Source organism: Salarias fasciatus, chromosome 12, assembly GCF_902148845.1.
Source record: "Salarias fasciatus chromosome 12, fSalaFa1.1, whole genome shotgun sequence".
Taxonomy (NCBI): domain Eukaryota; kingdom Metazoa; phylum Chordata; class Actinopteri; order Blenniiformes; family Blenniidae; genus Salarias; species Salarias fasciatus.
Genome location: NC_043756.1, coordinates 16,643,306 through 16,667,067, shown reverse-complemented (window position 1 = coordinate 16,667,067; position 23,762 = coordinate 16,643,306). Strand labels below are relative to the sequence as shown.

The window sequence follows — 23,762 nt, the reverse complement described above, 5'->3', positions numbered from 1 at the left end:
TAAACTGGGATTACTTCATTACTGAATAAAATGCCAGCATTTGACACGCTATGATTTGAATCAAGCAAGTATCCGCTCATATTTTGGTGCTTTGGTTGTTCGGGAAGCAATGAAGCTTTTGTAGAGCAGTGCTGTGGTATGGACACAAAATCTTATTAGAAGATATAAATATGGAAAAAAAAAAACAAAAAAACCAACAACCAGATTTTATTGCCACATCATTTACATCTGTTCTTTTCTAAAGCACTCTATAGGGTCGTGGCAGGCTGGAGTCGATCTGAGCAGACCGTCAGTAAGCACAGACACAGAAAGTGTTGTAGTGTCCGAGATGGGTCTTGGTGTCAAGACTGGTCTCAAGGTCATACTTGTAAGGTCTTGGTCTTGACTCTATAACCTCAGTATGGAAGGCGTCTAAACCCAGGATCAAATTGAGGATATACTCGCTGTGCTAATCACTACAGCAGTCTTAAAGGGGCTGTATCATGCAAAATTCACTTTTTCTATGTTTTAACCTTGTTATATGGCTATGTACTCACCAAAAACACCCCCAAATCGTTTTTTTTCCTTCGTGCCTGCGAGTTTGAGCTTTCCTCCTTGTTGTGCTGCTCAGAGAGGCAGCCCCTCCCGCACCCGTGAAAACGCTCTGTTTTCCCACGTTCACGTCACACGGAGAAGATGGCTCCCCTGAGCCCTCCTCCCGCAGGCCCTCGGCAATCAGCGTTGCCACTTTTTTCTAACTCTGATTACGGAGATAAACTTTAACCATCGTCTGAAAGTGACAGTCAAGCAAGAGCAAGAGTCTGAAGGGTCTGCGCTTGGCGAGTTTCTAACAGGAAAAGACTTTTTCGCGTGTATTTCTGTGTAGAGAAGCTAGAGCTAAAGAGCTAAAGCTAACCCTTAGAGACGCTAACGAAGCGCTGATTGGTTGAAGTACGCTGTCAGTCAAAGTCCACAGGGGGAGAGGCGGGATTTTCAGTGAAACAGAGCGTTTTCTCTTCCGGGTTTCAGAATTAGCCCCAGAAAATCTTTTATTTCACACAAAATGACTTTTCCTTTGCGCCAAAAATAAACTATTACCATGTTAATGCCATTTCTAGGGTTTGGACGAGCTAAAAAAGCATGATACAAGCCCCTTTAAAGCTCATGATGTTCAATGTCAGATATGCTTAAGGATACAGCCTCCTGTCCTTACTCGACATTCATATCATATGATTTGTCTGTCTGGAAGCTTCTGGATATGGTCCAATGGAGCAGCACCACCAGTGGCCAGGGGGGCTGTGTGGCCAGGGTGCCACTGACTGAGACACAAAGAGGAAACATGGCAGAACTATTTGAGGGCATGACCTGTAAGTTGGTCAGACAGTTTTGGCATTCACACGATTATCTTATAACCCTCATGCATTTTATTTGATGCCAACATTCTCCAAAATCTGTGACGATCATCTCTCGCTGCTCAGAGAAAATCCGCAAATTGGTCCTTGCAGCAACCCGCACTGCATGACAAATCACCCTGATAACACAGAACAAAATACGAAACTTGCTGCCAAAACTTGCTCGGTGATTCCTGCAGCAGGGAAGCTCAGAGTGACGGCGAGACGCACAGCCTCTCTCACAGGCGCACTACATGACTACTCATGCCTGATGTCGGGCACCACTCAGCCAAGAAAGTCATCAAAGCTCTGGAGGAGATTCTGAATTATTGAGCATGCCAGTTGTCATTTTCCCACAGTGGTAATAACATGAAAAAAGAATTATCTTCTGTTTTATCAAAAACTACATCACTACGATTTCTTCAATGTTGTCTTCAAAATGTCTTCAAAAAATGTTGCCAGGGACTGTTGACTCAGCACTGCCCCCCAGTGGAGAGATGGAGTAACAAGAGGAACAATAAAAGCCATGAAAACATTGTCTGAGACAAACCCATTCATTTTGTTGCGCATGTAGAACATAACAGAACCTTCATTTAATGACATTTATTTTGGGATAGTGACTGATAAGACCCTGCAATTTATCATTCTTCCCCTGTAAACTCATATTATGTGAAAAGCACTTCACTGACACCATAAAAGTCGAGAGCGCACCCAACACTCACCTTTCAACCTCATATATAGTTTTGTTTCATTCGCTCTTGTCCTGCACTTAACTTCACCCGAACCAGCCGTCTGTCGGCCTCTGTCGGTTTTGAAAAACATTGTCTGAAGTCAGATATTGAAGCGTCCATTGCAAGTTAGTCAACTAGTCGGTGAGTTGGACACTCATTCGGTAAGTGTGAGTCAACTGTTACAACCTTGATGGGTTTTGGTTGACAGGCGACACAGCAAGATGTCATGTGTTTCACCTCTGAAGAAACGTCTACAGAGAGAGTGGAAAGTGTGTGTGTGTAAGGGGGTTGGGGGTTGGGGGGGGGGGGGGGGGGGGGGGCATGGGTAGTTAGGGTTGTTTTACAGCCATACTGGCAAAGGGATACTCTTGGTACCCTTTGCTTCTCAGCTGTCTAGCACTCTCTCTCTCTCTCGCTCACACGCACACAGTCCTGTCACCCATCACTCTGATTCCCGCTGCTCACTGAAGGCTTTGTCTCTGAGCCTGCTTGGTCCAAAAGCATTCATTTTGTTGCATTAACACATCTCTTGACCTCCTTCACAAGCTGACACGTGTCCAGCAGGGTATCGCAACAAGCCCAGACAACCACCGAGAGACGAGATCCACAGGCTGAAGCAGAGCCATGAGTCAGTATGTGGAAGGATAATCATAGAAATCCAATCAAGTACAAGAATCACACACACACATGCAGCAAGTGGCAGGTTAAGACTCAAAAAAAGAGAGGCGTTACCCCCACTTGGAGGATAGATCTTTAAAATTATAAGGGCAGTGAAGGTAATATGAAGTTCAGCTCATGTGTTACGTTAGGACAGAGACATCTTTTCTCATCAAAACAAAATTACAATTGAATTCAGGTCACATCTTGCTCCTCTCTTTGTTCTCATCTATTTCCCCTCTGAGGCTTTCTTGTCCTGAAAAACTGATATATGTTGAACAGTGCTTGAGGAAGGGTACCTTTTTTTTGTTTTGTTTTTTTCTATCCATACAAAATGTCCAATGTCAAGGGAGCAAATGTTTGAAAACTACTTTCCATGAAAGTTTTCATTTTGATGTGGATATCATCAAAGAGCAGCTAAATGGCTGAAAATGACATGTAATAGTTGAGTCCAGTCGCTCACATCTCAACGGACTCACTGGGCTGTGGTTTGATCCTTGAGCCAACTCAGACTGTTCTGGACATATACAAACAAAAAAATGAATAATGAAAATATAGTACGAGTGTGTATAGACAAACACTGGGACACAATTGAGATGTGTTATTTTTAGATTTGTTGTTACTAAAATGTTGTAAATGATCAAAGTGATGAGTTAAAAAAAACAGTCGATTTATGAACTGATGACAAGAGAAAAAGCTGGAAATCACTCATTAGCTGTCAGAAGGACTGAGTTAGTTCAGGATTATTAAGGCATACTTCCAATAAACTGGAGTTCAAGCAATAACCAATACCAAAACAAGAAGAACAACGAGCTCAAGTTGCTCTGCAGCTCAAACATAGTTTCTGTGTTTGACAAATTTAATAGCTTGCAAAGAACTTCAGTCATATATAGCTACATCACTATTCCATTATTGTGATCAGTTACTATGCTTTTAAAATGTCTCCCTTCACTCTAGTCTTTGAGCAACTTAAGGCCAAAGAAAAGCTTTTTAATCATAAATTTATAAGTGGCATCTATAATTACCATCCACAGAGCAGCTTCAATTAAGCAGCTCTGCCATTTATAAATTGCATTAATGATTTGTGTTGTTAGACATGTTTTACGTTGTCACTTTTAACTTTTTTTTTTTTTTAATATTTAACGATGTGTTAACTGCTGCAGGCGAAGGCTGCAGTTCATGAAGGAATATTGTAAGAAAGGCAAATCAAATATGTTGTCGGTTGATGTTTTACTAACTATATACTGAGTACAAACAACTCGGAGCGAGGCAGAAGCTCAGAGGTTGTAAATTAGTCGAACACAAACATGTTTTTGAGAAATGGGCTTGGTCTGTGTTAAGATTACTCGCTCCGGGGCATTCGAGTGGAAGATGCTGTGAGAGCCCCGAAGTGTCATCTTTGCATGTGTCATTCATATCTCGCGCTGAGTGAAGGGCGGCAGACAGCGCAAACATTTCAGAAAAAGCCATGAGGGAATGGGGTAAACAGGGAAGCCAGCAATAATAAGCAGAGAAGTTTGGTAAACAGACAAGAAGAGAGTGGCTCTAATCCTCTGTGAATTAGCTCTGGTAGGGACATGGGGGGTAAAGAACGACTCAAAGAACTTGATATGAAGCAGAACAGTGTTGGTCTTAGTGCAAAGTAAGTCTTTGAGCGTGCACTGAATGCGTACTCTCAGTGCTTCCACACACACATCGTGTCTGTGCATATGTGTGTATGGCATGTTGGAATCTGTGAGGTTAATGTGTGTCTGTGGCGATGTTCATGCATTTGCTGCATGTGTAAAATGGCATGTGAGTGTGTGTGTGTGTGTGTGTTCACACACTTGTGTGTTTGCGATCCACAAAGGCATGCAGTGCTAGGCAGACTGCGGCTGCTGTAATCCGAGGTTTACACGCTGTAATGCTGCTGAAAGCCTGCAGGCCTCGCTGGCAGAGGGAGCCAGTGAGAGAAGACAGGACATTATAGAGAAGAGGAGCAAGAGAAGCATTCATAAAGGGCAGGAATTCATGGAACTGATAAAAAAAAAAAAAAAACAAGGTAGGGAAGCAAATAGAAACCAAACATCACACAACCTTTTGGTCAAAAAAGAGGTAGTTTGCAACTTACTGACTATTTCCCATGTAAGATTATTTCAAAAAGACTTTTTGTATAAAGACGGAAAGGAAAAAAGAAAAGACATTAAGCAAAAAGAAATAAATGCTGACATACACTATAGTGACAAAAAACCAACTCCGAAGAACAACAACTCAGCCATGAAGTGGTCAGCCATGAAAGATCAGAGCGGGGTCAGCAGATGCTGAGGTATAGAGTGCTCAGAGGTCGCCAGCTTTCTGCAAAGTCAACAGCTACAGACTGCTAAACTCTATATGATCTTCACATTTGCTCCAGCGCAGTGCGCATAGAGCCTCATGGAGGGTTTCCATGGCTGAGCAGCTGCGTCCAAGCCCCACATCACCAAGCACAATGCAAAGCGTTTGGATGAAGCAGTGTAAAGCACACAGCCACTGGACTCCAAAACAGTGGAGATACGTGGAAATCTGATGGACAAATCTGGTTCTGGCGGTTCCAGGAGAACAGGCCTTATCTGGCTCTATCATATCAAGTGTAAAGTTTGATGGAGTGGGGGGGGGGGGGGGGGGGGGGGGGGGGGGGGGAATTAAGGTGTGGGTTTTTTTTTTCAGGTGTTGGTTTCGGCCGCTTTAGTTTCAGACAAGCTCCTAACTTTGTGGGGACAGTTTGGAGATGATCACTTCCTGTTCCAACATTACATACACACCAATGCATGGAGAAAGGCCCAAACAGACATGGATGAGCCAGTTTGGTGATGAAGAACTCGACTGGCCTGCAGAGTCCGAGATTTGAAGTGGAGAGTTTCAGGTGTTACAGCTGCAGAGGGAGGACGGACATCATATTAAATTATATGGTTTAAGGCTGGGACGTCACTCAACCTCATACATAGGTGTGAAGCCAGGACAGCTGGCAATGTAAAGTAGTTTCTCTAGTCTATTTATAACAAAGACATGCTTTTAGTCCTCTGCTTCGCTAAGTAGTACTTCTGTACTTTGAGCAGCATCTTTTTGCGCTGACCTTTATCTGTTGTGAGTGCATTGTGGTCGTATTACTGCTTTGGTTTTTTTTTTTTTTTATTCCATTTAAATGATCACTAACAGAAACAGAGTAAGATCCACAGTCTAAATTTTTAATGGTAGTGCTTTGCTTTGGTGTGTGTGTGTTTCAGCTGAACCAGATAAAGAATGGTTAATATTTAATTGTGATGATTACTTTGTTTTTCCCCCAGATGAGGTTGTTTCTTCCCTGCATTTTCTTTGAGGAGTTCTCATTCAGTCTCTTTTTTTCCTTTTTTAACTCACACTTTTGATTTACATTTATCACACGGGTTTTGTGAATGTGTGACGTTACGATCAGTAAATATTGACAAACACCTGCAGTAACAACGAACTTGCTGTTGTGCTTGGTATTCACTTCACACTTAACCTGTTGTGACAACTTATATTAATTTTAAACAGTGCATAAATCCATCCTCTTAACACTGGCTGAGCCAGAATACTAAAACCACATATACACAAGGATGGCAAAGTGATAATCATGATCATATTCATCATTCACATAAAACGTGTCAGACTGGAGGGCTTTCTACAGAACACACAATTGTCTTTGCTGCAGGATAACTTGTTCTGAAAAGAGAGCTCAATTGAGGTTGAAGATTTCATTTGACATGACAAACAGTTTGAGATTGTTGAAGGCTAAAAAAAAAAAAAAAAAACAATAACAAAGAAATAAAAAAAAAGAAGTGACCCAGCAGGGGGATCGCATAGACTGTCATGCTTTAATTTGATTCAGGTTCCTTTGGTCCAAAGAAGTACCAATATCGAGTGATGGAAGATAAAGCATGGGAAACACAGAGTGTGGTACAGAATGAGATATGAGATGAGAGGAAATAAAATGAAATGAGAGAGGAAGGTCTGACAAGAGGTGCAAGGGGAGTGTGGAAAAGATGGATGGCAGAGCAAGCCAATGCAAATCTGCCTTCCCTCTACAGTAATCACTTTAGTGTATGTGCACACACGCACGCACACACACACACACACACACACGATAAATCCTTCATGCCCATGCTTATTAAGCCCATGAGAAAATCTACTGTAGGCATGTGGTGATTCACAACTAGATTATCCCATGATGTGATTGTTTGGTATTCAGTCCTCTGGCCGACGTCTGAGACTGTCTGACGATATATGTGTGAACTCCAGGGAGCTGAACAACCAGGAGGACGACAAGGGCAACAGCAAAAAAAAGTAGTGATATAAGGTGGAGAGAGACATTTATTTCCATTATATTAAGTTTGGGAAAAACAGCTGCATGAACAACAATACTGATAGTTTGTCATGTTTTTAAATCAATGTGTGGCTCATACAAATGATGAGAACACTGAGAAAGTAACTATGATTTGACCATAACAGTCCCGCCCAGCTTCGCTTTCAGCTGTGTAAAGACAGCCTGCGTGACACAGGGCGATGGTGCCCCTCTGGTTTGGTTCACTAAATGAAATATGGCTTCATCCACAAGCAAGACTTTCATAGTAAATTGGGTCTGAAAGAGTTAAATGCTGCCTGGGGAAGTCTTATTATGGTAAGTGTACATGTGATGAAAAAAACTTCATTCCGAAAATGAGGTCTTAGTAATTATAAGGGGAATAATTGGCCAGTGTTTTTAATAGCTTTGGGCCAATATTTACCGATTACTCAGCGAAGAGTGAAAGGGCCATGATAAGCCTCTGGAGGCAGGATTATACCTAAGAACTAAAGTCTTGAGGGCACTCTTGACCATGGTCTGTCTAGACTTTAAAGAGTAATAACCAATTGAATTTTTCCCAAAAAAAATTCTTAATCAACTTTCCACTTTCCAAATTGTACGATTTTAAATACATTGTTTCCACAATAGCCTTTTTACAGTCCTTTACAGACTGCAGGGACAGAAGTGCAGGAGGAGAGTAGGCACTTTGCACGGCGAGGTGACAGGTTTTTACTGGTGAATTTGTGTCGCGCGGGGTGCTCGTTTTAGACAGGAGGGATGTGTCTGGTAATATAATGGAGTTAAGGACAGGATGTTGAAAGCGGGAGCGTGTGAGACTGATGTGCTGATGGGTTCCATCAATTCACCGAGCTCCTTCATCGCCTCTATCATTGCGGCAGCCTCTGCTTGTGCCAGCGGTGATATTTGTCATGGAGCCAGCAAAAATTTAGCTTGAAGAAAATGGGGAAAGTTCATGGGAAATGTGCCAATTCTGTGGTGAAATAAGGTAATGTCAGGTAAAAGCAATCACCTCCTAAGACAGTTTCCCCTACACTTTCATCACATGTCTCCATTTTAAGCTTGTATTTGCAGCTTATAAAAGCCACGATTATTACTCAATTTTACTTCATTTTGGCATTTTGAACACTATTTTTCAATGCCTGGAAGATATGAAGAGAAAAATTATTTCACTTATATTACATTTTTCTAAAACGTGAAAGGAATTATTAGATACGTGCATTTCTATCCGTATTCAGTACGGATTTGGGAAATAGAAAAAAAGCACTTGTCCCTTGACCTTCTCTTCAGCCAGGACTGCAGAGAAGGAGAAACAGACAACTTATACGGGTTTTTAGCATGATTTCATGACCTGCCTCTGAGGTGGACTCATTGTGTGCATCTAACCTTTATGCGTCTCATCATGTAATCCGTCTATTGTTCAGAATCCCCCCACCCCCATTGCCACAACCCCGCCCTCCTCAAAGTTTTCACTGCAGCATTCGGGCCACTTCTCCCTATCCACAAAGCAATATTATGCTTAACACAAGAAGGACTCAGCCCTACTGCTCTCTCATTTTGACGTTTTTTTTTTTTTTTTTTTTGCCTCAGTCATTTTCAGCTAGCCCCAGAGCAGTGCTGTTTATACCCAGGTCACAGGCAATTAGGCCTCCCCTCTTATCTCTCCTTGACATCCCTTCTCCTGTCAATCCATTTATTTATCAATCAGTCCATCCGTCCACCAAACTGCAAAGATTAATCCAAGGACTGACAACCATGTCATTTCCCTATTCCTCCTCTTACCAACGTGTCCGTCCATCACTCATCTGTACTCATCTCTCCATACATATTTCTAGCTTAAATAAAACATTAGCTTGCGGGTAGAAGGGAGCTGCTTCTTGTTTTTCGTTTTTTTTTTTTTTTCCCTCCTCCATGTATCCATCCTTCTGTCCTCCCTCTAGTTTGAACAGCAGTCGGACCAGAAGCACTTCTTTGATTTGTTTGAAGTTTTTCTTTCCCCCCCAACTCCAAACCGAAGCAGCACTGACAAAGACAGACTGCCTCAGTGTCATCAGTCTGCACCAGGCCCAAATTAGCTAAAGCTGAGAAGTAAAAGTGGACTGCAGAGTGAAGTTACGAGGAATCTGTGGAATACGTGCACCAAAATGCATATGAGTTGTCGTTTTCTCTCTTTAAAAAAATCGCCAATTTGAGAACTCATGCACTCCAAAGGCAGACAGCAGACAAGGACATTTCACACTTCACAGCAGTACAGTGACAAAGCAAATCAACAGGAGCGCTCAAGGAGGCTGGCATTTATCATGGAGATTCATAATGCTTTTTAAAAAAAAGAAAACAAATCTGCAGTTCACTATATGTCCTGAGTTTAAACAGTTGCATCGAGAATCAAGTCAGAAGCAGAATGAAAAAGCTGCAACAGTGCGGCCTCGCTCTCAATCTTTCCCCCATTTTTTCCTGAGGTTGCTTTGTTACTTTTCAGAAAATCTCGGTGCCGTTTCAGTCCATCAACTCCCACATTCTTTGAATAAAATTATATAGCAGAACCCAAGTAATACCGCCACCTATCACTTATTACAGTGGCAGCATATTCTTAAAAAAAAAAAAGAAAAGAAAATCCATGTGCTCACGCTCAGTTTCCTTATGTCACTGCACAAAAATCCACCTTGGCAGAGACATGAAAACAGGATTGACAGCGGAGCATCTGGGGAATAAAACTTCTCCTGGCTTGTCTCAACAAACGGGGAAGCAGAGGAGTGGCTGCCAGGCTAACGTTTGGTGTTACCCATACTGTTTACACAACGGATGTTTTTGTTTGGCACCACAATGAATTTCCCAATGGGGCTTGCATGACAGCAGTTAATAGCTCAAACTGCCGCCTCCCACTCGTCTGCATTTCCATATTCCTTTGCATCACTTATCTGTGTTCCTTCTTCCTCTCTAAACCCCTATTTTCTGATTAACATGTTTTTTTTTCCTTCTTTTCATTAGATCTCTTTCTCTTTCTTGCTCACAAAGATACGGCGGATATTCACATGCGCCGCCACACTCCGGCTGGTCCAAGGACACCACAGGCAGTTCGTCAGGTTCAATTAGTATCCACTGTCCACTGCGCTGTGGTCACCCAGAATAATACTTGCTGGTCTGAGCGTGTGTGTGTTCCCTCCTGAGTGACACGACCTTCCAGCTAAAGGAAATCGCTGACATCAATCAGGCGGCAAAGGAAGCCTCCAAATACTCAAGTATTCATGAGTTCACAAGGGTAAAAGCTGTTATCACAAAGGTTGGCCAAAAAAATATCTATTTAGTGCTCTTGCCTTAACCACAATTCAGGAAAGACGGAATCAAAAGCTGAAGATTTAAAGGGACACTTCAATATTTTGGGAACTTGTGTTCTGCTTGTCTGGGAGTCAACTGGCAGGATCGATATCTTTAGTTCAGAGGTCTCTGTCATAACAAGAGGAAACTGCTCACCTTACTTAAAGTCGGGACAGTGTTGCTTGCTGCCCACACAGCTGAGCATCACCTGGGTTTTAAAAGGATGTGCTGCAGCATGCAGAGCCAGCTGCCTCACTGTGAGAGTGATCAGATGAATCAGACGGCCCAGCTTCAGGTGATGAAGCCACATAAAACCCCGTTTAAACACAATGTCGGATTTTCTTTGAATGTGGCTACATTAATTAATGTAATTTGTTGGAGACGCTAAATTCACAGTGGGCTTCAGGAGGGGGACAGCAGTAAGAACACCCAGGGAACGGGCAGATCTATGTCTTTAGCTTTGCGTGATTTTTTTCACTTTTTTCAGGAGGATTGATAACTTTGATTGGATTAAATCACAACTTTTTAGAGAATTTTCCACATGTGATGGAGACAAAGTTAAATCAACTGACCACATACTTAGCATACACCTTATAATCAAATGTCTAACAAGCAAGGAATGTCTCTTGTTTGTTATTCCTTATGAATGCCAACCACGCAGAGTGAGAGTCGGGGGACATGATGTCTCAAAAAACCTGCTCTACAATTAATTGAAAGACAGTCATTTGAATATATTTCCAAAAGGACAATGGATATAACAGAAAATGGAGTTTAAATCATCCCAGAAATAACTGAACAGCACATACAACTGAAAATAGGTGTCAGTAATGCGCCTCAAAGCTGTTCCCCAACCCCTGCTATTACACAGTGGAGAAGATGAAATAATCAATCAGTTCTGAACCAGAGAATAATATGCTTTACAAAATGTCAGACAATTCTGAAAATAAGACATTTATGGATGGGCGGGCAGGTCGCCATGCATCAAATCCCACCCGTTCAATTTTCAATCACTTAACACAGCGCTGGTGTTAATGGGCACAGGGTCAAAGAATAACACAAAACCGTTTGCTGTATTCATTGACAAACAAAGCTTTTGCCCCCATCAGCCAGACACCCTTCATTTGTAAGCACCTCCACCGTAAGGTTGTGCACCAAATATAGTGGTATGAATTCTTGTAAAGGCTGGAATGTGCTGACAAATAGATATTTATTCCAGTGAGAGACTATCCAGGCTTAAAATACCCTCTGGAATAATTAAACTCAATACTTGCAGAAGTATTATACGCATGCAAATCACTATATTTATTATATTCATGAAAATTTAGGAACTTTGAATGCTGGGAAAGTTTAAATGTGACTGTGGGACTGGGAGTGTGTCTAGACTGTGATGACCCGAGTGGATGGGCTGACGGATGAACATAACTTGACATCTACTTTACATCAGCCTGCACTATGAGCTGGAACCTGGAGTGTGCAGATAACATCATGTACATGACAACAATGCAAGGAAACCAAATAAACGTGAACGGGAAGAACTATCAGATGAGATGATCGGAAATGAAAGAAGTGGAGGATGGAACAATCTGGGATTCAACGCAGATGGATGACATGCGCTCTCCATCTCTTTGCTCCTTAGTCTTTCTTTCCTGTTCATGTCGCCATCTTGAATCCACTCATGCAGCATTTACTGCGTCTCCCACTGTTTCACTTCCCGCCCCCCACATCTTTTCGGAAATCTCCCACATGGCCTAGAAGTGGGGGATCCAGGCTGAACAGAGATCCATGGGAAGCTACCTAACAGGGCAAAACAAGAAGGGGACTGGAATCTGTCCCGCCTTTCTCTTCCCTCTGGTGATAACTTTGCACTTGTCTGTCGTTGAATGCCCTAAACATAATTTTTTTTTCATCCTTTCATGATTTCATTATTCTATCCTACTTCTGCTCAAACTCCCCGTGCCTCATTTTTCTGACTCAGAAATTGCCCATCCCTCTCTCTCCCTCTTTTTCTTGTGACTCATCGGTTACATTGTGTCTAACCTTCCACAGCTTCCCATCACCCTCCTTCTCTCACCCTGCAAGACGTTATTTATTTTTTTTAACATAATTGTAACAATCAGTTCTAATGACGTTGCCCCTCATCTAACCTCTTCTTAAAATAGATCTTGCAAACTTGCCCTTTAGAGTCGCATCCTCACTTTTCCATTCACGCTGCGCGTGAAAAATATCAATTCATTAAACACCTTTATTATGCCCACTTCCCTTATTAGCAGCTGAAGCATATCTGATATTATCAGACATCTTGATCTGGCCTTCAGGTCTTACTGATTTTTTTTTTTTTCCCCTTTCCTTTTTACTTCTCTGTTAAAGCTAATTAATCAGTGAATGGTCTTCATGAGTTGCATCAAAAATATCCGCTTGATTTTATTTTCATCAGTTTCATCAGTGTGTTCATCACTGACTTACAAATGATAAATCGATCTGAACGGTAACTGATTTGACGCTGCTGGTCTTTTGGGAAAAAGCCACCTTTTGATCTTGAAACGTTTAAAATCTAAATTTCAAAATCCTGTTTTACACAAAGATAAACATTCTGTGCTGCAGTTGAATTTTTTTTCCATCTCCTGAGAGTGATTTATTTTTTTCTTTCTCATTGAACTCTTCTGTTCTCTCCTCTTTTGTGACATTTCTTACTATCTGTCCATTGACTGATTTACTGCCTGCCTCCCTGCCTTCTCTTTTTCCACACTGACGTCTATTCTTGATGGAAACCATCATTTTGTTATCTATATTTTATATAACAGTTGTTGATATAACAGATTCAGTCAAGCTGAAACATGTAAAACAACACATTTCTTTTTGTGTTTTATGACAGGTGCTCTCAGAATCCACTGCTTTTTCTCCCACAAGGAGACTCAAAACCGAGACATTTTTCTTTCTTTTTTTTTTTTTTTTGCATCCTGACCTGCGGGTTAATACATGTGTCTGCAGAGTGCATTGATTCTCTGTTATATTTTTTGCAAAAAAAAAAAAAAAAAAGGAATAAAACAGCTTTCTGTGACACTTTGGCTCAGATTTGTGGAAAAAAAAAAACTGTCAACAATAATTAACCTTGTTTGAGCTGAAACGTGAACCTCTTGATAGCAAATCTTTTCGGCATGCACATGTACGTGCTCCGGAGAGAGTGAGGAAACCCATTGTTTCTCATGTTACACACTGATAGCCGTGCACACTGACACAGATTCTCAGGCAAAGCAAAAAAGAAAAAAAAAACAGAGTTAGTCAAACATTTTCAAACATTTATGCAAATGTGTGGGCGTGCACAGGTTTGCACACATCCCCAAGTGCATGCAGCTATTAAGTGTATTTGAGTTGGCGAGCACATTAAGCCATTACATGAATGTGAAAAAAAAAAAAAAAAAGGTTCGATCGTTCACAACATGTAATGGAAGGAAATGTTTTGCATGTGATAACAGAACTGGGAAGAGGCATCCGAGGTCCTGTGGCTCTCTCAAGTCACTTAACATAATTTACCACATATGTCAGACGAGACTGGAGATGGTAATTGAAGGTGACCTCAATTTGGAAACGCTGCAGTTTGCGGGCCATTTATTCTCGTAAAGAGGGGGAATATTTCTGTCTCTCCTCCAAAAGACGAAGAATATTCACTGATGTGGGAGACGGAGGACAGCGAGGGAGCCCACGTGAGAGAACAGTGATTGTGGCTGCACTACAACCTCTGTTGCTTGTTCCATTAATCCTACAGGGATTTGATTGTCTGCCACCTTTTTATCTGTCTTGCACAATTCACAATTCTGCCTGTTTAACTTTACCTTTCTGTTCTTTCCACCTAGTAGCCCTCACTCCAAGCCCTTCATTTCTTTGGTTAGCTGTAAACCTTTTTTGCATCTCTTTCATTGCACCACCTTTAAATGCATGTGATGCCGTTTCCTCTCTCCAAAATAATTTAAGAGCAATTAAACGGCAGTCTCGTCACTTCCATGTGAGAGACCGGCGGAGCCTGGCATGCCTGTAGATGTGTGAGGAGAGGTATAGGCTCCCAAGCACAGCCACCGAAGGTAATGGGGTAGAAAGCCAATCCTACCACAGTGTAGCGGTAATAATGATGACGGATCTCAGGTGCCTACTATTATCATTATCGCTCGACAACTGTATTCATATGTATGAAGTATGATGTGGATAAAGGTCAGGACGGAAGCTGAGGATTAGAAAAGGGTGAAAGAGAGGAAGCAGTTCCTCGAAAGTGATCGTCTAGACAGAAGAAGCTGAAAAAAACAAAAAAAAAAAAAAACTGAAAGGGTGAAGAATGAAGTGAGATGAAGAGAAAGGAGGAAGTGCGCAGACAGATAACTTAATCGAGGTGCGAGAGGAAAACATTAAAGGAAAGTTGACTGTGTGGCTAACATTAATGAGACTCTTAGTGGAGATAAGAGGCCTCAAAGAGGATCAAGAAGAGAGAGAAAGGACAAGAAAGAAAGAGCAGGTTGAGTGGTATTCTTAACAGAACGTAGTGTTAATATCATAATTAAGGCTGTGCGTGTGTGTGTGTGTGTGTGTGTGTGTGTGTGTGTGTGTGTGTGTGTGTGTGTGTGTGTGTGTGTGTGTGTTCTTGTATTTCTATCCTTGTCGGGGCCAAATGTCCCCACAAGGATAGCAAAACGTGGAACGACGTGCCTTGTGGGGACCTTTTTCCGGTCCTAAGTAGGAGAAACAGTGTTTTCTTGACCATGTTGTTGTTACTGAAAAAAGTAAAAGTGCAAAAACATTTCTTTAGGGTTAGGCTTTGTTGTGGTGTGGGTTAGGGTTAGAGTAAGGGTCAGGGTTAGGGGCTAGACATGAATGGGAGTCAATGGACGGTCCCCACAAGGATAGAAATACAAGACTGTGCGTGTGTGTGTGTGTGTGTGTGTGTGTGTGTGTGTGTGTGTGTGTGTGTGTGTGTGTGTGTGTACTGTGGATAGTGTGATCTGGCAGAAACACATTCTCTTGATATCACAGTGTCCTAGAAGTTGCATTTTAGTTTAGCTCTTTGGGATTTGTTGTCCATAAGAAAGAAACAGTTAATGTGGAATAACACTCGGATACAACAAAAATACATTTGGCTTCATACGGTATGTAAGTTAATGCACATAGCTACATGTGTATAGAGCAGACTGTGTGAGGGAGAGAGACTGACAGAACAAGATATTCTATAATTAATTGAAAAAAAATCAACAGATGAATTTTTTCCTAATACAAGATATAGAAAAGTACTTTTTCTTAGCTGAAACCTCAATGTCGACAGCTGATAAAAACCTAGAATTACACAAGAGGGGACCGGGTAAATAATTGAGTAAAGATTACTGGAAGATACACTAAACATCAAATATTTAGCAATTAATGTACCTGTCACATGACCAGGAAGAATAATAAATACATTCAAAGTAGAAATGTTGCCACACTGAGAAGACCATGATCCATAATGTATTTCAGTCACATCCATTGTCCTAGATTAGCACGAAACCGGGGCTGCGGCATTCGATTCGTATTTTAATTCATGGCGGTGACATAGAAATGATGCGGCGTCTGAACCAATTTCACATGATACAATCTGGGAATAGTTTGGAAACCAGCGCCTTATATAGTTCCTGAAAGAACTGCAGAGCAGTGTGTTGGTAAGCACTGTCACCTTACAGTGTGTGTGTGTGTTTGTCTCTCTGTTTGCCCGGTGATCGACTGCCGACACGGCTGCGGTGTACGGGGGCTGAACCACCGTCAGCTCGGATCTGCTCCAGTGAGTTGGTTTGAAGTTACACAGAAGATAGATGGATAGTTGTTCCAAGAAAACATAAAACAAATAACTGCGGAACAAAGCTAAGCGAGCTAAAAAGCTGGAAACGTGATGAAGCCTTTTTCTGGGTCGGAATGACGTGAAACTCCACAAGTCATAAAAGTGAAATATAACAGTTGTTGATGGCTTCATTACTCTGTCACTGTCCGAAAATATATATAAAAATGAATAGTGTGTGAGTTTGGCCAAGAGGAAATACATCTTCAGATCAGTTACTACTGCTGCTGTTTGATTCATTACATTTCCTTTTATTACATCTCGTGAGCGTGTTGCCAGATGTTTTATGTGGAACACTTGGTGGCGGTGACTGTTCAAACTTGACATGATTAGGCCGATCCATAACTGAAGCCACTCTAGTTTTTAAACATTTCCTTCTTGGCATTTCTAATTTTGTGGAAGGTAATATATTCACAGATAAGTGGAAGCCTTCATAACTCCAATTTCTACAGAATAATTTACCAATGATTTAAGAATTATGCACAGCCACTTATTGCATTATTACGTTCACTCCAAGAGGCGAAGAGACAGTCACTTCTCATTATCATCAATACACCTTCACATCTTACTTCAACCTTCAACCTTAACCTTTTCCTAAAAAAGAAAACCTACAAAACAGTCTGATCCAAACCGAGATTGTCCTCACAGCCAACCTTTCTGTCACATCCTCTCAGATAGATTTGGGCCGTGTTGGACTGAGTGACAAAGCATGAGATGTTAACAATATCTTTAAACGTGATGCCAGGGTTTCTCTCCAGCTTTCCTTCTATAGACATTGCCGCTCGCTGGGTCAGGGATGACTTTTCTCAGGCTTTTCTTCTCAGCTGCTGTCAGGGGCAGAGTACTTTCAGAAAGCTCTCCTCCAGCCTGACAAACAACAGGCGCGTTTTTATTGTAGGTTAGAGGAACATACGATTTGGAAAGCCGAGCTTTTGCAACACGAGAAAGTTGTCATACAAGCACTCTGAAAGTGGGTTGTTCTCTAGTAATTTTGCGCCGTGTATGTTTGTAATTCAATACAAATGACGGGAGCGACAAATGTTCATGGGGAGACTGTGCAGCAATAGTGTATAACAAGTGCTTTAATTCCCTCAAAAGTAATTATGTTCTCTGATTAGGGAATTGTGCCTTGATGTAATTATGCTCTGCTTTAAAGATTCATTTTGCCGGTGATGGCATGCTGCGTTATTTGGTGTCTTACTATATTATCCATAACCGCAACTCGCTGTTATCTGTGAAGAGATCCCACCGGTATGGAGCGCCAGTAAGACTCCTCTTTTTACACATCATCTATTTATGTCAGTACAAATGTATCTTTCTGTCTCTACAATGGAAATGTCTTAGGATGAAGCTTTGAAAGTGTATCTTTCACAACAAAAAGCATAATAATTTCTCTTTTTTTTTCTTTATGCACATGTTTCTACTAAAACATTGTAGATTATGGTGGTTGCTAATGCAGTTCAGTTCAGTAAACAGAACAGAGAAAAGAAAAATTAAAAAGACAGTTATTAAATGATCTGTTCGAGAACAACTAACCATCCCATGCAACATCATTCAACAAGTTACAGAGAGACTGTAAATATGTGCATTAGAGTCAGCCATTGCTGAATAAACGGGAGAAATAATCGGCAAACAATAATAATATTACGAGTGCTCTTGGCAGTGCGAGTCAACAGTGTTTTTCATAAGGATTGTTAAAATTCCTCATGACTTTTTCATAAGCTACAACCACTTAGAACCACTTTTAATTTATCCAGTTAACACCGGGCTTTATTAAAGGAGAGGTGATGTGGGGGTTGCATCAGGTGCAGAACAACGCTGGCAAGTAACTGAACCGCCGAACACACACACAAGTGCAATAATGTCAAGGAGTGCTCTTGTTCTACAACAAATACTGACATTTATGAAAAAATGCCATAGAGATGAAACCGGGAGGCGTACATATGAATGTAGCAGTCCAGTCGACTCCTGTACAGTAGTAACAGGCACCGGGAAAGAAATACCTGAATAAATATGAGAGGAAACAATAGAGAGAGCAGGTGCACTCGAATTTCCTGGTAAATCCGAGTATTATGTAAATCCATTCTGAACACTGAGCAGGAAAGAATACCCCCTTCATCCACAGTGCTACACCACAAAGAGGATCGGTTTTAGCTACTTACCCTACTGACACCTCGGCCCCTGTCCTCTCCATAATTTGTTCCCAGGATTTCAAAGAAGATGTTGGGGTTGGTGCCGTTGTCGGTGAACTCCAAAAAGCTGGTGAGACCACTCACTCCGAACTGCAAAGAAAGAAAAAACAAAAAACTAAGCGCTTTCATATTATTGATGCTTCCTTTTACTATTGTTTATTGAAACCAATCACTGAAGTGGTGCACATGTGGTAATGGAGCTGTAATTATCAAAACAATCCTCATCAATATAATCACATCGGATCTCATCAGTGGTGCAACTGTGATGACTTCAGTAATGAATGATGAGTCTCATCAACAATCCTGCTAGAACTATAGGGACGATAAATTGTGTTTTTATATCAATTAAAGAACAGATATGGTAACTACTCAGTGTTAATGAGACAAGACTAATCTATCATCTCTTATGGGACAATATCACATTTGTAGGTACAGCCACGTGTGTATGTGTTCAACACAAGTGAACGTTTGTGTTTTAGTGTCCAGAAAGCATCTCGTTCTGCATTTAGTTGCCACAGCGTTGTTAAAACAGTGTTGTTAAAAACGGAGTATTGGGGTCAGATGTTGCTCTCGGGGTAAACGCTGAGGCGCTGCAGTGGAGCTCGCTCTGTTCTTTGAGGAATAGAGTGTAAATGTATATATATAGAAATGCGTAAGTAAATTTTCCCTGGGTCTGGCTAGTGTTGCCTTTGAAAGTGACACTCGGGCTGCTTCAGGGGAGAAGTGCTGTTCCATTCTTTATTATGACTCATGCTATGTATACGCATGGGGCAGTGCACGCTCACACGCATCCCCACACACACAGACGTAAATCAAACAGCTTATTATACTGTTATCAGCATTAAACTTATATGTTCTAACATGGCATCACAATTCAAGGTAAATAAAACAGAAAAAAAAAATTATATTTTGCAATTCCTACTTCTGACTCGTGTGTAAAAGAAGCTGTCACACTTGTGTTACATATTCAGTTTTCTTTTTTAGAAAACCTCTGCCACATGTCACAATATCACAAAATGTTGTGAAGGAAACATTTCCTATTTCAGATTTTTATTGGCTACATTTTGATTTAATTGTGCAGAGAAGTCAAACAGATAACAGTGGGTATTTGTGCATCAGTGTCCTACATGTGAAAATGTCTTCATTTTTATAGAACTAAGCAGGAACAAATGTTTGTGTCTCCTTAAGGAATATAGTATATATCATTGAGTCCATAAATTATATGAATGTGCAGTTTGGTGAATTCATCTACTCTGATGCAGATGTGCATTTTTTCGATGATTCATTATTCGAGTCCTGTGGGACGATCGCTCATACTCAGAGTATGTTTACGTGGCTCCTTGCTCGCAAAGCAAAGGTAACTCCTAGCGAGATGCTCTTCACTGCTTTGGATAATTGATGTTGGCAGCTTATTATGGGAACGATACATTCAAAGCTATTACTTTTTATTTTAATTGCTCCGGGTATAAAGGACATGGCACGAGGCCCGAGAGAGTGAGTGAAATGAGAATTAATGAATAAGACAGGAGAGGCATTTCTTGCAGTTTGAAAGTGAAAGTGGATCTGGACATGTCTCTGTTTTGTAATAACAGCAGCAATAAATCTAGAGGAGTTAAGCTTTGACGGTGGGACAGCCTCATGGGCCCCGGCACGGGATCTGTTAGTCTTACTGGGCTCAGAAATGGTCAATAAATGAATCCTAAAGGTGAGCTGCTTGTGACATTAATGCAAAAATATGGATTCAAACAGAGACATCAAGTCTGGGGGGCTTCAAGTAGTGAGTGGTGCAGCGTTCTTGCCTCCAAGTGAAAATATCTGTGGCTTTGTCAGCTTCTCTCTGTCCTTGTGTGTGTGTTTTTTTAGGTGCTCTTCTTTCCACAGTCCAAAAACAGTGCTTGAGATTAATCAGTGACTATAACATGCATTGTAAGGCTGTGTTGGCCTCTCTAAGGTAAAGCCAGGTGATGTGAGGGTGGTGGCTTGGATTGGCTCCAATCCCAGACTCAATTAAGTGATGCGCAAAGTTTATGCATGAAAAAAGGCCGCGGCCCCAACAGCACCAGAGAGTCGAAAAACATTTACGCCCCCGTGGATAAAATGTTTAACAGTGTTATAAAGTCTGTCACCAATAGAGACGAGACAAACTCCAGGTGTTAAGAAGACGAACAGTTGTTTCACCTGCTGCATATTTGTCTCCTCTTTTTGTCAACAAACACCAAACAGCAACATCAATAGTTCCTCATCAACAGCTGCGAATGAGTATTTTTCATTACCATAATGGCCCTGCATACCAAAACACTGATTGAACACATGGGCATGCATAGTAAGTGAAGAACACGGCTGATCCGCTATGAAGAGGGAAGTAATGCCAGGCTGTTGAACTTGACTCTTTGGCTGCTTTGGGCGCATCGACACAGATATAACGGGAGTTGTTTAAACAGCCGGGGCTTTCTGATGTAAGTGTCGCCCATGATCAACCCAATCTCAAGGTGAAACGCAGAGATAGAAATAAAAGGCGCCACGTTTATTAATGTATGACACTAATTCGAAATTAACATTTCACTTGACTTCATCATTCGGTGGAGCTGCCATCCCTGGAGTCCTTTTTTTTTTTTTTTTTTTTTTTTTTATTGATATCAAAACAGAGGGCACTGATCCAACAGGATTTAGCAGTGATCAAAGTGTTTCCAGACCTCAGTCTAACTCAAGGTGGAATGCAGAGATTCCTGAAATCATGGCTGCAGGGGAAACAAACTCAATCAGCCAAAAGTCAACAGTACAGGAACAGAGGGAGAAGTTACTGCTGGATGCAAGTGTCTTTTTAAATGTACAGCAGGCGTTTCAATGCATCGTCTGGGTTGTCTTTAGAACTAAGACCTTGGAAACTTTCAGTAAGAGGTAATAAAGAACAATTGTTCGTTCTTGTGCGATGAATACAGACTGCAGTTCCCTCTATTAACTACACTTCCAGGAACAAAGCCTGGTCTCCAGTTCTCATGTAATGAGTCTGGTGTCTTCAAATGTCAATGCGTGCTCCTTAAACGAAGCATGAAAGTGTGAGAAATGTGTTTCTCTCTCCATATAGATAGACAAGTCACATTAAAAGCAAGAAAAAGTGCAGTGAAGCAGATACAAAACACTTTTCTAGTGTGTTATCTTGGTGAGATAATCTTACACTGGCATGTAGAAGTGAGAATTTGGCACAATGTGAGATACAAACAATTCAAACATGACAAAACTGTGGTAAAGATCAGTTTGAGACTGATCATCAAAATGTTTATTTCATGATTTAAACTTTTTGACTCAAGTAGTATAAATGCTCTGTAATGTAATCCACTCATGCAGCAACTAGGTGAATATAAATAACAGGTAACAGGTGTGATTGGAAAGTAACATTCTAATAATTTAACAAAATGCCTTATAAAAACCTTTGGGCTTTTGGGAACCAGAGAATCGGGCTGTTAAGTCTTGATTTTTAGCATCCTATCGCAGCAGAGCTCCCTCCACTTGATGGATTAGGATTCACAGCAATATTTTTTGTAATTTCCCCACTTTGTGATCGCCCCAGATGAAATGTTCTTCCGGGCCACAGGTTTAACACCCCTGGAGTAAACTACCTGACATGATGAAGGAGAGCAGCTGAACCAGGAGCTGATACACACGGCTAATGACTGTTTCCAGTAGCTGTAATGATGAACAGTGCTGTTCACTTCGGCCGGTGGAAATAAAATATGTGACTCTGCATTGTTGCCTTAGAGCTCTGAACCAACTGAGAGGATGATAAACTAGTACATTTGCTACAAATCTGCAAGTAGTGAAATAAGGAATGTCAGTTTGAAGGGGCTAATCATTCGACAGAAGAGAAAAGTTGAACAGTGGCTTCACCGCTGATGATTGATATTTATGAACGGACAAGAAAACAGAGATGTTAAGGTGTTATGTTGTACAGCTTTCATTGAAATTAAACTATTTTATTTTTATATATTTTTGCCAAACTGACGACACCTTTATGTCTGCACCGAGTTACTCTTGCTACCAGCTCCTGCATTTATTTTGCCACTGAATACATTTGTGTTCCCACCCAGCTTGGTTTTTGACCCATTTCCATTAGGCGCCAGCCCGTCGCTCTGTCTGGAACCCACTTTTCAGTTTCATTGCACCTGCCTGCATTTCCCGTGACTCCTTCCTGCTTCTTCTAAATGTTCTTCTCAACACTGGTCACGGTACAAATGTGCTTAAGTGGGCGGGATAATAGAGACTCTCGAAGTAATGCCCGCGGGCGCGCGACGCCGTCCGCTAAATTCTTAGGAACCTGAAAACCCCGCTTTGTGGAACGGCCACCCGCTCACAGTCTCCGCCTGGCTGTGCTCAGGTGGACGCGCCAGAGCCGCCACGTTACGTGCGCTGCTCACACGCTTGGTTGAATGCCTCCGTGTGTGGATTTGGTCAGCCTTGTTGTACCTTCTTGACAGTTTCCAGCATGCTCTTGCCTCCCTGCCACGGTTTGGAGTTCTTCCTGATGCAGCTCAGACTGGCCATGCTGTGCCACTTCCTGTCCTCCAGTTTTCTGTGAAAGGTATTAGCCAGCAGCAACACGGTGTCATAGATGTAGCGGTTTGTGATCTACAAAGAAAGAGAGACAAGGACACAATGAACACTGAGATATCCTGCAGCACATATTGAACTATTACAAGGTCCAAATGGCCAATTTCATGCTTTCCTGTGTTTCAGTTTGAAACAATTATTCTGTGTTTTGACCACAAAAGTTGTATTTTCTTAGGCTGTGAAGCTGAAAAAAAAAAAAAAGAGCAACACGGAGCAGTTATTAGACATAAGTGGGAGAAATAGGTCAGAGCCTTTCATGCTGAAATGCTATTAAATTAAAATGCTTCACTTGCAGACAGATCCATGAGCGTCTTTGATCAAAAGGGAAAAATAAACTTTTTTTTAGCTTCTTTTCGTTTCTTAAATGTCTCACTTTGAATCGGTGGTGTAGAGTATGTTTTGTGGCCCCTGGATTGCCAATTTTCAGCTTGAAACCAGCTTTGCTTTGGCACAAATTGTACTTCACAGCACATAAGTGCTCATACCTAAAGACACACACTCACAAAAGAAAAGCTTTAAGGATGACAACGATTAAAATGTGCTGATAGGGCCTTGGCAGCACACAATGAAAGGAGAGAGAAGAGAGAGAAGCAGAAGAGTTTATTCAGTCAATGACTGATGCTCTAGTGATGTATCCGACCCCTTGTATACATGTTAATGGGAATCGGATAAATAGACCACAAAAGCAACAAATCCAGACAGATGTACAAA

The 23,762-nt window shown here is 41.4% G+C and overlaps 1 protein-coding gene across 3 annotated transcripts in view; it reads right to left on the bottom strand.

Moving 5' to 3' along the window:
- grid2 (glutamate receptor, ionotropic, delta 2) overlaps window positions 1-23,762 on the bottom strand; it is a 483,103-nt gene that overhangs the window by 119,946 nt on the left and 339,395 nt on the right. For all 3 annotated transcript variants that reach the window (XM_030104001.1, XM_030104000.1, XM_030104002.1), the window contains exons 7-8: window positions 22,908-23,069; window positions 18,417-18,536 (exon numbers count right to left, since the gene is read on the bottom strand). In XM_030104001.1, coding sequence (XP_029959861.1) covers window positions 18,417-18,536; window positions 22,908-23,069 — 282 coding nt within the window. The remainder of the gene's footprint in view (window positions 1-18,416; window positions 18,537-22,907; window positions 23,070-23,762) is intronic.